The 13901-nt window shown below is 43.5% G+C and overlaps 1 protein-coding gene across 1 annotated transcript in view; it reads right to left on the reverse strand.

Annotated features, from left to right (window-relative positions):
* The window catches only part of TMC5 (transmembrane channel like 5), a 70945-nt gene that overhangs the window by 41526 nt on the left and 15518 nt on the right, over positions 1–13901 (reverse strand). Inside the window, exons 2-3 of the mRNA XM_078074764.1 lie at positions 5359–6222; positions 2512–2684 (exon numbers count right to left, since the gene is read on the reverse strand). Of these exons, the coding sequence (XP_077930890.1) occupies positions 2512–2684; positions 5359–6149 (964 nt within the window). The 5' untranslated portion in view covers positions 6150–6222. The remainder of the gene's footprint in view (positions 1–2511; positions 2685–5358; positions 6223–13901) is intronic.

Raw genomic sequence — 13901 nt, forward strand, 5'->3', positions numbered from 1 at the left:
ATGAGAGCATCATCTATAACGATGGCATAGTATGGACAAGTGATTGCTAAGGGCTACAACCCTGGTCCTACAAAGGAGTCCAGAAAAAGAAGTCATACTCAACTACTTTTTTTTTTTTTAAAGATTTTATTTATTTGAGAGAGAGAGACACAGCGAGAGGGAACACAAGCAGGGGGAGTGGGAGAGGGAGAAGCAGGCTTCCCACTGACCAGGGAGCCTGACGCGGGGCTCAATCCCAGGACCCTGGGACCATGACCTGAGCCGAAGGCAGATGCTCAACGACTGAGCCACCCAGGCACCCCTACTTTTTTTTTTTAAGCATAAGTAGTCAGGGGCACCTAGGTGGCTCAGCTGGTCAAGCATCTGCCTTCAGCTCAGGTCATGATCCCAGGGTTCTGGAATCGAGCCCCACATCAGGCTCCCGGCTCAGTGGGAGTTTACTTCTCCCTCTCCCTCTGCCCCTCCCCCCGACTCGTGTTCTCTCTTGCATGCTCTGCTCTCTCTCTCTCTCTCTCAAATAAATAAATAAATAAATAATCTTTTAAAAAATAAATAAATAGGGGCGCCTGGGTGGCTCAGTCCATTAAGCGGCTGCCTCTGGCTCAGGTCATGATCCCCGGGTCCTGGGATCAAGCCCCACGTCCGACTCCCTGCTCAAGAGAGCCTGCTTCTCTCTCTCTCTCTGCCTACTGCTCTGCCTACTTGTGCTTTCTCTCTCTGTGTCAAATAAATAAATAAAATCTTTTAAAAATAAATAAATAAATAAATAAATAAAGCATAAGTGGTCAGGAATCTTTTTGCATTTGCCCTGATCCTACCCAGCAATAATACAGGATAAGTAAGAGTCAGGCTTTGGGTCAGAGAGACTGGTTCTTTCAATATAACAGTGAGATAATCTTGGGCACTGTGCCTCTGAGCCTCAGTTTTCCCATCTATAAATAGGGAGAGCAGTAGTGGCTGTATGAAAGGTGGTTGTTCAGATTTAAACAAGACAATAAAAGTAAAGTGCTTGGCAGAGGTCTCCAGGGCATAGGAAACACTCAAAATCTGCTCGGCATTATTAGCTCCACTTGCATTGGGGTAGGGCTGTGTTTATCAATCTTTTTTTCATTATTTGCCCCCTAAGGAGTCTTTTTAGATATTTCTTTCCAATTATCCTCTGCCCATGAAATTTTAATACTACAGCTATACTGTGTATCTGCTTACATATGTGTATCAGATGTTTATATATAAAAAGAGGAAGACTTTTCTCGCCTTTCAAGAATAAATTTTACCGGGGCACCAGGTGGCTCAGTCAGTTAAGCATCCAACTCTTGGTTTCGGCTCAAGTCACGATCTCAGGGTCCTGGAATCAAGCCTTGTGTCAGGCTCTGTGCTCAGGACAGAGTCTACTTGAGATTCTCTCTCTCCCCCTCCCCTAACTCTCCCCCCACTCATGCATGCACATGCACTCTCTCTAAAATAAATAAATAAATCTTTAAAAAAAGAATAAATTTTACCCCCTTGGGATTTATATTGCTCCCCCCCCCCCATTGAGAATGCATGACATAAAGGTTTGGAATAGCCCAAATGAATGTTTTTCTATGCAAATGTGTATTAGTCAGTGTTTTTCATCAGTGCAGGACAAGGCATCCCAACCTTTCTTCTCAGCCTGCTTCAAACTCCTCCCCATCCACCCTCTCAGGCATAAAGAATCCTCCATCAGCACCAACCTGCACTTGGGTCCCCCATTCTGTTCTTGGCTGAACACTCCTTCTCTTTTCTGGATCTCAGAGGGGGGGTGGGGTGTGTGTGGCTCTCGTGTAATGAACTGGCTCCCTTTACTAGACAGCAAGTCCCTATTCCCTCCTGCAGGATAAGAACTTTAGAATTTCCTTTGCCTCCCAGAGCTAAACCTTTGCACACAGTAGATTCTGAGGATGACATGATTGTTCACATATGAATAGTCTGCTTGCTAATTTTGTCTTTTTTCAGTCTTGACATGCTGGTGTCACCCACCCTTATGCTTTAAGTAACTTGAGGACAGAGCTGCCTCTTACTACCCTTGTCCCCCCAGTAGGTTCTGAATACCCACTTGCTAACTAAACAGTACAGACTAAATCTAGCCCACAAGTGATTTTGTTTGCCCAGTTCAATGTTTTGATTTTTTTTTTCTTTATTTTGGAGCATTTAAAAATCAGGAGGTTTCACATAAAAACCCAGCGTTCTTCCTTCTTTAGAAAAATCTGAGGATTTGGTCATACTGAGCCCACATTTCCCCATAACCCCAATGGGCTGGCACAGGGTGTGCACACTCTCATTTTTCATAATCCCTAAGCAGGCTGCTTTGACAAGTGATGATACTGCTTGTCTTTTCTAGACCCTCAATGTTCAGCCTTTGTAAGGTAGGTGTTTGAAGGGGGAGGGATAAACCAATTCTTCTCTTCCTGGAACTGTTAAATAACTGCTCCCCTAAGTCCACCGATTTTACTTTCTTCCCAGGATATGATCTTCATCTTAACAAATGCTTACCATAGCCATTGCCAGGAGCCCCAGGCACAGAGTCGCCATATGGATTTGCCATCCCCATGGATTTCATTGCAATGCTTTCAGGGTAATCTTCATTCTCTCTCTCAAGGACACCCAAGGGGCCATCACCCCTATGACGAAATGAGGGCCGGATTGAAGATGTTCTGCTGAGCACCCTGAAATCCCAAAAATAACGGATCAAGATTCACCCAGGAGCATAGTAAGGACAGTCATCCATTCATCATCCATCCATCCATGCATCCATTCATTCATTCCACAAATGCTGACTGAATGCCAACCATGTGTTAGGCAAGGTCTAGGGGGTGAGAACACAAAGATAAAAACACGAGGTGTCTACCCTCAAGGAACCCTCAATCCAATCTGGTAGAGCTTCTTAGACACAGTTAAGCAATTACAATACAAGTAGTAACTGGTGAGTACCTGAAGACAGGCCCAAGGAGTTCAGAGGAAAGAGAAAAGAATTCTGGCTGGCAGTTTGGAGGGAAATCTACATGGAAAAGAAACATTGCAGGTAGGATTGGAAGGATAAATTCATACATAAAGGGGCGCCTGGGTGGCTCAGTCATTGAGCGTCTGCCTTCGGCTCAGGTCATGATCCCAGGGTCCTGGGATCGAGCCCCACATCAGGTTCCCTGCTCAGCAGGAGGCCTGCTTCTCCCTCTCCCACTACCCCTGCTTATGTTCCCTCTCTCACTGTCTCTCTCTCTGTCAAATAAATAAATAAAATCTTTAAAAAAAAAAAAAATTCATACATAAAGAGTCAGGAGGAGAGCATTCCAAGGATGAAGAACAGCATAAATAAAGGTGTAAGACCATAAACAGGAGTGCTGAATATATAAAGGGAATACTATAAAAATGAATTAACCTGGAGCAATGGTCTCAATTTTAGGTACATGCCAATTCCCAGTCCCTGCCCCAGACAATGACATCAGAAGCTCTGAAAGTTGGGTCCAGGTATTTGTATTATTTTTATTTATTTTATTTATTTATTTTTTAAAGATTTTATTTATTTATTTGACAGAGAGAGACAGCCAGAGAGAGAACACAAGCAGGGTAAGTGGGAGAGAGAGAAGCAGGCTTCCCGCGGAGCAGGGAGCCCGATGCGGGGCTCGATCCCAGGACCCTGGGGTCATGACCTGAGCCGAAGGCAGACGCTTTACGACTGAGCCACCCAGGCGCCCCGGGGCATTTGTATTATTTTTAAAGTTCTGCAGGTAATCAGGTGATTCTAAGGTTCAGTCCAGGTCAAGAACCACTGTACTAGAGGTAGGGAGGGTAGATAGGGAAGGTGGGGAGATGGGAGGAAGTCAGTTAGGTGGGTCTTTGGAAGCACTTTACATTAGACCAGTGCATCCTACTTCTTAAATGTTATCATAAGCAAAGCAGTGTGGTCTTTCTTCCAAAGGTTATGGAGAACCATGGAAGATCAAAAACCAAGGAGTGAGGGGCGCCTGGGTGGCTCAGTCGTTAAGCATCTGCTTTCGGCTCAGGTCATGATCCCAGGGTCCTGGGATAGAGCCCCGCATCGGGCTCCCTGCTCGGCGGGAAGCCTGCTTCTCCCTCTCCCACTCCCCCTGCTTGTGTTCCCTCTCTCGCTGTGTCTCTCTGTCAAAAAATAAATAAAATCTTCAAAAAAAAAACAAACAAGGAGTGAGAGAATCAAAGGTATATTTTGAAATGATGAATCAGGCAGAGGGGTATGGCCAAGGAGGCCATTTTGATCTGGTTCTGTTAATCCTCCTATTTAGGTTCTGAAGACATTTGACCCTACTGCACACCCAAATCTTATATCCTTATTCCTCAAGATAAATACAAGCCATTAGCTTTTGTTGAATTTTTGTTGAATCTACTAGTAATATGTATTACTAGTAGAACTAGTACATGCCAAATGAGACTCATATTGGTTAAATTTTCACAGGGTAAAATTTTTTATAGATTAAAAATAACCTGACTAAAGAATCACGTCTTGTTGACAACAGGAACATCGAAAACTTACCCCAGAAAAAAATCAGATTTGGTAGAACTAAGTCATCCAAACTAACACTGTCAATGTCCAGTATTGTACTTAGTAAAATTTGTCAATGACCAAAAATTGCTGGAAAATTAAAAAGATTTTGGACAAAATTTAGATCTACAAAATCTGAACCAGGAAAAACTGGACTTAGTTTTTCAGAATGAACTTAAAGGAATACCAACAATGGGGAAAACAATGATTGATAAAATCTGATGACTACAACAACAATGTAGAAGATCAATAAGCTAAACCTGCCATAAACATGAAAAGTGATCAGTTCAGATGACAATAATTATAGTAAAATAAAAATGAAAGTGGAAAGAAATCAGGAGTGGTTCAACCACCTTGAATGAAAAAAAAAAAAACAATTGAGGAATTAAGTTGATTTCATGGAGTTAGATCTTCAAAAGATTTTCTTGGTTAAAAATGCATTCCTGTGGATATAATTCTGGTTAAAATGTTTGAGTTCATAACTATCAAGTCTTAACCCTAACTTTATTGGCAAAGTAGCAGGGTCAAAACAATGGGAATCTAAATGTCTTGTAGGGATTATAGGAAGAGGTAGGAGACTGGGGAGGGTGCTATCCAAGCAAGAGGTGATGAAAGATTACGTTCAGGTAAGGCCTTGAAAGTTCAGACTGAAAGTCCATGGCCCAGGTGAGGTCTACGGTAGGTATGAAAGTTTCCTACAACTTCAGGTCACAGAAACCATCTTACGTGTCCCTAACCCAAACAACACCAACCAGGTTCCATTGGCTTGATGAACTATCATTCAGCACCCCCGCCCCCCATAGGACGGAGATGCTTGCGCTTACTCTCTGGTCATTTCTGAAGTCTCAGAAGAGCCATAATCATGACCATTCTCAGCAACTGGGTAATCAGGCTTCCCCCAAAAGTCTGGAGAGTTCTGATAGTCCTCAGCATTGGGATAGTCTGGTTCCCCAAAAAAGTTTGGAGAGTTAAGTTGATTCTCAGCTCCTGGATAATCAGGCTCTCCCAGAGTGTCCATGTATGGATTGATTCTGGAACCAGCATATTCTGGATTCCTTCTGGTACCGGGATGGTTGGAATTTGCCCTGGAGCCAGGATGGTTAGAGTTTCCCTGAGCTCCAGGGTAGTCTGGTTCTCCCAAAGAGTCGAGATAATCGGGATTTGTTCTGGAGCCTGCATAGTTTCCACTGCTTCTGGAACCTGCAAAATCAAAATTCCGTTGGGATTCAGAGTAGTCTGGCTCTCTAGATGAGCCTGGATGGTATGGTTTGCTCCAAGATCCAATATAATCTGGCTCTGCCAAAGATATGGGATAATCTGAACTTCTTCTGGAGCCAACAGAGAATGAGTTGCTTCTGGTGCCAGACTGGTCTGGATTACTCTGAGATCCAGGATAATCTGGTTCTGCTAGAGACCCAGGATAGCCTGGACCTGTTCTGTAGTCTGCAGAGTATGGGTTGCTCCTGGTGGTAGGATAGCCTGAGTTGTTCAGAGCATCTGGAGAATCTGGATAATCCTGAGTTTTCAAATGCCCCCACATACGGTTCCGAGACCCTGAATAGTCAGGGTAATCTGGATCTTCCTCATACCCATTATTCCTGTAGTAGGCAGACATGCTGGCACAGATTCTTCACCCTGGAGTGTTAAAACATTCCTGCATTTGAGTTACTCAGGGATCTTTTTTTAATCTGAAAAACAAAAAGAAGGAAACATTCATATTTTTTTCTTCCCTGCCGAGACTGCTGGTTATCTTCCACTATCTATTCTCCTTTCTTTCACAGTTGGGTGCACAGCTGCCCAGAATCAGAAGTATGCTTCCCAGTCTCCTGTGCACCAAGATGTGACCAGGAGAGTGGACAATGGGATGTGAGCAGAAGCAATAAATAGAACTCCCAGGTTTGTGCTGTTTAAGGCAAGGGGCATTTCTCCCCTTCTTGGTCTTCTTACCTACCTCCTGTGGGCTGGAATGTGGAAATGATAGTGTGCCCTCTTGGTCCATGGACACAAAGGCGACACCTACCCTAGAGATCACAGCACAACAGATGGAAGAAGCCTGGGTTGCTGATGACATCACAGATCAGTGCCAACATATCAGCTTGGGCTTTTATTTAAAAAAAATAAAATAAAACTTTATCTTGCATAAACCACTGTTTTGGGGGGGGTCTCTGATACATGTGGCCAAACTTAGATCCTAACCACTACATTCCTTTGGTTGTGGGAGAAGCAGAACAAAAAAACCGAAAGACTGGAAGAAACAAGGGCTGTTTGAGCACTTTGAATGCACTTGTGGTTGTAGGATTGATCAAAGCATAAATTAGTATGAGTGTGCAAAGGAAGAACAGTTGATGGTAACTAGAGGAATTGAGTAAGAAGACAAATGCTACCACTCCTTCCAGTTTGAAGATACGATTTTGTGAGTTCTCTGAGCTCTAATCTATAGACATAGTATACTTTCCAAATCAGAAAAAATGGAATTTTAATTTCTAAGTGTGCTGGATATCTGTTGCTTTTACTACCCTATTATTCATTTCCCCTTCTTTTGGCATCAATGCCCTGATTTTCTTTTTTTAATTATTTATTTATTTATTTATTTATTTATTTATTTATTAGAGAGTGAGCAGGAGAGAAACAGCATGAGAGGGGAGAGGGTCAGAGGGAGAAGCAGGCTCCCCGCTGAGCAGGGAGCCCGATGTGGGACTCAATCCCAGGACCCTGGGATCATGACCTGAGCTGAAGGCAGTTGCTTAACCAGCTGAGCCACCCAGGCGCCCAGTGCCCTGATTTTCATCTCGGCATCTGCCCCTCCCCATTCCTGACTCCAAGAACTGTCGCATGACCCAGGCCTAGCCAATCAGTGTCCACTATGCCCCTGGCCACAGGGTTTGGCTCAGGAATGGGCACATAACCCACATTGGTCCTCCAGGACCAAATTAACTGAGAAAGACGCACTCTTAGGTCACTAGCTTGCCATGGTGATGGAATGTGAGCCTGGAACTGCTAGTATAGTGTCCATAGAAACAGAGAAGAAAATAAGTAGGGGACAAAACAGAAAGGAAAAATCAACAGGATTTGTGGACTGACCAGATATTGGAAGGGTGAAAGGTAAATCAAAAGACAAAAATAGCTCCACAGTTTCAAGCCAGTGTGATTAGGTAAAGTGTTGATGTAATTGAAAGCAGGAAGTATACCATTTTTAAAGCTCAGCCAATGCTGACAAGTTTATCTCTATGCAAACGAAAAGGGTTAGACTCTTTGTTGAGTAATCAGAGCTGAAGAATTAACTAGTCTTAGAATGTTCATTTGCCAACTCAATTCCCGATTCCTCAGCATAGTGGAAGTCGGTTGTTCATTATTTTGTCCCTGCTCAGCATCCATTTCTCTCTTTTGTGATAATACTTCTCCTTAAGTAATACCTCTTCCCCGTCTCAGTCCATATGGGCCACATGTGGACATACAACCCAAGTAGAATTCTTTTCTTTCTGGCCACAGTGATTGGGTCAGGGTACATAACCCAGTCAGAGCCAGTGAGATTCAATTATGGAAGTTTTGTAAGAAATGTTGGGAAGAGAGAAGCTCTCTCTCGTGGCTGGACTTGAGGTTAGGGAGTTGTAAGACTGAAGCTGCCAGTGGTCACCAGTGGAGGAGGCCAGTCTGAGAGTGATGTCAACAGGGAAGAGATAAGAGTTAAGAGATAAACCGGAAGATCAAATACTGATGACAGTGTTCAAGCACCTGAATCCAGCCATGCCTGAAGACAGCTGACCACTAGATACCTGAATCATTACATTCCCTTTAGACTTAAGTTAGTTTAAGTTGGGTTTCTGTCATTTGCAAATGAAAGAGAAGAATTCTGACTGATACATCCAGTTTTGCAAACAGAAACATCTACACGCGCGTGCACACACACACACACAGAGAAACATCTACACAAACTGTGTCATGAAGACCAAATGCTATGTGATAATGCAAATTATTTGCTTATATTTAAGACTACAAGTTAATATATTTATGATCTAGGATTTCCGTGGCCTACCAAAACCCCAGCTATCCCATCTAAAAAGCTAACTGATGCCTTCTAAATTCAAGAAAGTGAAACCTGGTACAACAATACAACCTAAGAGAAATGAGTACGTCCACCAAAAGGCAATAAGAGCATTCACAGCAGCTTTTTTTCCATAAATGCCAGAAATTGGAAACAACCAAATGTCCTTCAACAGCAGAAGTCAATAAACTGTAGCATATTCATACAACGAAACACTACACAGAAGTAACAAAACTGACCATCTGCTAGATGCAAGGACAGGGACGCAGCTCACAAATGTAACAATGACTCTAAGAGTCAGATAGAAAAGTGTACAGACTGAATAACATTTACACCAAGTTCAAGAACAGAAAAACTAGTAAATGGTGCTAAAAGTCAGAATAGCGATTACCTTGGGGAAGGGAGGAGTTAGGAAATGACATGAGGGGGCCTCTGGGTGCTGGAATGTTCCATATCTTGATCTGGGTGATGGTTACATGGGTGTATGTGTGTGTGTGTGTGTGTGTGTGTGTGGTGTACGTGTGTGTTTGTGTGAAAATTCATCAAATACACTTGAGAATTACGCACATCTCTGTAAATATATTTGTCCTTAATATTAAAAAGAAAAGGAGGGGCGCCTGGGTGGCTCAGTTGTTAAGCGTCTGCCTTCGGCTCAGGTCATGATCCCAGGGTCCTGGGATCGAGGCCCACATCGGGCTCCCTGCTCAGTGGGAGGCCTGCTTCTCCCTCTCCCACTCCCCCTGCTTGTGTTCCCTCTCTCGCTGTCTCTCTCTGTCAAATGAATAAATAAAATCTTAAAATAAATAAATAAAAAGGAAAGGAAAGGAAAATGAAAAAGACCTAAACCGGAAGCCATAACACAAAACCCTCTATTTCCCCCAAGGGGCTATGAAAAAAAAAAGAAGAAGAAGGGTTCTGGCTTACAAATATCCCCAATTTTCTTTTTTCGTCCCTGCTCAGCAGGAAGCCTGCTTCTCCTTCTCCGCTCTCCCTGCTTGTGTTCCCTCTCTCGCTGTGTCTCTCCCTCAAATAAATAATAAATAGTATTTTAAAATCAAAGTGGCGGGGCGCCTGGGTGGCTCTGTCGTTGGGCGTCTGCCTTCGGCTTGGGCCATGGTCCCGGGGTCCTGGGATCGAGCCCCACATCGGGCTCCCGGCTCGGCAGGAAGCCTGCTTCTCCCTCTCCCACTCCCCCTGCTTGTGTTCCCTCTCTCATTTTGTTTCTGTCAAATAAATAAATAAAATCTTAAAAAATAAATAAATAAATAAATAAAATAAAATAAAAAAATCAAAGTGGCTAGGAGCCCAGCCCTTGGCATCAGGTATAATGGGATTTAGTTTCCCTCTGCTCCTGTGGGGACATGGGAAAGCCACTTAACCTCTCTGAGTCTGTTTCCTGGCCCATCCAATCCTAACAATAATATCTCATACGGCTGTTGTAAAGAATGAACGAGATAAGGCACATAAAGCAGTTGGCACCGAGGAAGCAGGAAGCATTCACTGAAAAGAAGCTATTATTTACCATTATTTGTATTTATGTGTAATATAAACTCTGGCAAGTTCCAAGAGAGAAGGAAGTTGGTAGATAATAAAAGTCCTGCACTCAACCAGGACACGATTAAAAAATAGACAATGTTTCTGGGATGCCTGAGTGGCTCAGTCAGTTAAGCAGCTGTCTTCGGCTCAGGTCATGATCCCAGGGTCCTGGGATTGAGTCCCGCATCAGGCTCCTTGCTTACTGGAGAGCCTGCTTCTCCTTCTGCTTGCCTCTCTTCCTTCCCTCCTTCCCTCTCTCTCTCTCTTTCTGACAAATAAATAAGTAAAATCTTTAAAAATAAATAAATAAATAATAAAAAATAGACAATGTTTTATAATAGAGGGAGGAGCAATTCTGCATAATTCCGAGATTGACGTAGTGAGTCTACCAGAGAATTAAATTTTGCTGTGAGCTTCTTATTAGTCCAGACTGAAAGGGAATCATGAAAGGCTATCTAATACTCACTACTTGTGAAAAAGAGGAAGTATACCAGTTCTTCAAGAGGGCCACACTTCTTCCCAGGATGAATTTCTTAGAAGAATATATCATAAGAATGTTTCCAAAGGGATCGGATAACCACACAATAAAGCCAGGATTCAGGGTCACTGCAAAAAGCTCAGAAGCTCTAGCAAATCCAGAACAAGTTGTGAGAGTAGAAGGGGGAGGAGACACTGGAGTCCCCTCCAGGTCACTGTGAGATCAGCTGGCTATTTCTGGCCAAAGGTTTGTGAGCCTGACAATATCACTTCCAAGCCAAAGCATTTAAGAGCCAAAACACAACCTTCTAGCTCCATTTTTCTTCCTGCAATGGCAGCGAGTGTCATTTCAGATGGGGACCCGTTCATAAGCCTGGGTTCCTGCCTGACTATATAGAGTACAGCCCACCTCCACCAATGCACGATAGCTTCTCATGAGCAAGAAATAAATTTTATGATTAAACAATATGTTCTATATTCATAGGAGATAGATAGATAGATAGATTTTATATGTGATCAGCCAACAATTAGTTCCAAGTTTGTTGGTTCAGTTCTCTATTCCACTGATATCATCTGACAGGAGCTTATCATCTTTATCACATCTTTATCACAGCCCAGACCCGAACGGTGCTCTCACCACTACCACCCACACTGGGACAAATTCCTAAACAAACCAAGAGCTAAGCCCACAGAAAAGGACTGGAAAAGAGGAGGAAGGAGGAAATAACCACAAGGAAATAATCTTGTACTGATTGTCAAATGTAGTGGGAGTGGTCTTCCGAGAATCCTACTCATAGTTTCTATTAACTCTTATGGAAACAAATACCCCACCCTTTCCAAAGAACACTTTCGCTTGTGCCTTGGAAAAGCACAAAGAGGATACTATATATATATTTTTCCCCTCCAAATTGTATTGCTCTACTAACTTCCCGATAAGGGCTATTGAGCTATCTATTCGGAGTTCTCCTTTTGACACCCCATTGACATCCATCTCATCCTTGACATCCCATTTAGGATTTCCCACTTCACAGTTTCGATGGTTTTTCAGTCACATTCCCAAACATTTATAATGCCTTCTAAATCTGTTCATTGTAGACTCCCTGTTTGATCTTGAAAGGCTTCTGGTTTGAATGGGCGATCCTAACAATCCTGCATTTGTCATTCAGCTAGTCCAGGAATGTTCAAGGGACGAATTACAACCTACGGTCTTGATGAGGTCTCATTCCGGCTACTTCATCCGTTTGTCAGCTGCCTCTTAGCCTTCCCAGACTTAAGACAACATAAGCCAAGGCAAGCCACCTATAAGCTCATTTCTGCAGCCACCAAAGTGGCCTCACAAATCATAGCGACATGGAGGCATTAGGGTTGTCAGGCCAAGTTTGTGTGTGATGACAAAAAACTGGAAATAATCCAGAAACCATGAACAGGGGATGGGCCAAAGCAGTGACAGCACAGCTGCATAGTGGAATATCATGGAGTGATCAAAAAGAATGCTTGAGATCTTCACAGAGCAGCAGAAGATAGCTGGCTTTGTATGGGCCCTCTCCCTAATCTCCTTTTTCGGTCTCCTGCCCCAGGCCCAGGCTAGAATCGGAACCATGCAGATGTGAACCACGCAAAGGTTAATTATGCTAATTGAGGACAGTTATTACCCAAAAGAAAAGGAAAAAGAAGCCAATGGCCTTGTAAAACAGCATGAAATGCAGAACGTCATCCCATAACATCACTGCCTCAAATTCTAATTTCAGCTGCACATTTTATCTTTTAAAGAGGTGAACTTTGGGGGCACCTGGGTGGCTCAGTCGGTTAAGTGTCTGCCTTCAGCTCAGGTCATGATCCTGGGGTCCTGGGATCAAGCCCCTTCATCGGGCTCCCTGCTGAGCAGGGAGTCAGCTTCTCCCTCTCCCTCTGCCCCTCCCCCACCCCCAGCTCGTGCTTGCACGTGCTCTCTCTCTCAAATAAATAAATAAAATCCTTAAAAAAAAAAAAATAAAGAGGTGAAGTTTGTTGTGCCAACAAGTGACAGGGTAAATCTTTCAACCTAAGTGAATGTTGCCTATGCTAGCTGCATTCCAATAAATGTAAATGATATAAGATACATGCATATTAAGACCAACAGTCAAAATTACCAAAGTAATCCTGTAGAAATTCATAACTAGTTCCAAAGAGCCACCATCTGTTTTGGCTTGAGTGTTTTCAATGTCACTGGAGATGGTCCCCAAGTAGTTGTACTAATGTCCAATGGCTGCAGGTAGGTAGCCTTTTCACTTGCACATTCTCACCCCAGAAGGACAACCAGGAATACTCCCCAAACTGATCTTTCTTCCTTTTCGTTGGATTACACCCACTCACCTACTTTTTGCGGCTTGCAAAAAGTCAAGTGCAAGATGCTAATATAGAAAACAAGAATGGCAGGATTAGCCTCCATTAAACTAGGTTTTCTCAATCTCAGTATTGTTCCCATTTGAGGCCAGAGAACTCTTTGTTGTTGGGCAGCTGTCCCGTGCATGGCAGGATGTTCAGAGTACCCCTGGCCTCTACCCACTAGGTGCCGATAGTTCCTTCCCCAAGGTGTGATAACTAGAAATGTCCCAGGCATTGTCAAATGTCCGCTGGGGACAAAATCACTACTCCCACCACCCCAGCCCTGTGTTTCAGAATAGCCGAGTTAAACTGATATTAATGTGGGAAGGTCTAGGGGCGCCTGGGTGGGTCGGTAGGTTAAGTGTCTGCCTCCAGCTCAGGTCATGATCCCGGGGTCCTGGGATTAAGTCCTGCGTTGGGCTCCCTGCTTAGTAGGCACCTGCTTCTCCCTCTCTCCGCCCCCCACTTGTGCTCTCTCTCGCTCTCTTTCTCTCTCAAATATATAAATAAATAAATCTAAAAAAAATGTGGGACGATCTAAGAGGGCTTTTCCAGTTCTCCAAATCAACTCTGCGAAGAAAAAATTATAGGGGAAAAAAAAAGAAAAAGAAAAAGGATGCAGGGCGCCTGGGTGGCTCAGTAGGTTGAGCATCTGCCTTTGGTTCAGGTCATGATCCCAGGGTCCTGGGATGGAGTCCTGCATCAGGCTCCCTGCTCAGTGGGGAATCTGCTTCTTCCTCTCCCCTCCCTCATGCTTGTGTGCTCGCTCGCTCTCTCATGCTCTCTCTCTCAAATAAATATTTTTTTAAAAAAGTAAAATAAAAAGGATGCAGAGCCAAAGGAGACTTTGTCATAAAAGAGAGAGGAGAGGACATTTTGGGTGAAACTGAAAGCTAAGTGAAGAAGTAAAGTGGACAAAGTAAGAAAATGTGTACTTCTGAGCCAGGA

Source organism: Halichoerus grypus, chromosome 6 (assembly GCF_964656455.1).
Source record: "Halichoerus grypus chromosome 6, mHalGry1.hap1.1, whole genome shotgun sequence".
NCBI classification, from domain to species: domain Eukaryota; kingdom Metazoa; phylum Chordata; class Mammalia; order Carnivora; family Phocidae; genus Halichoerus; species Halichoerus grypus.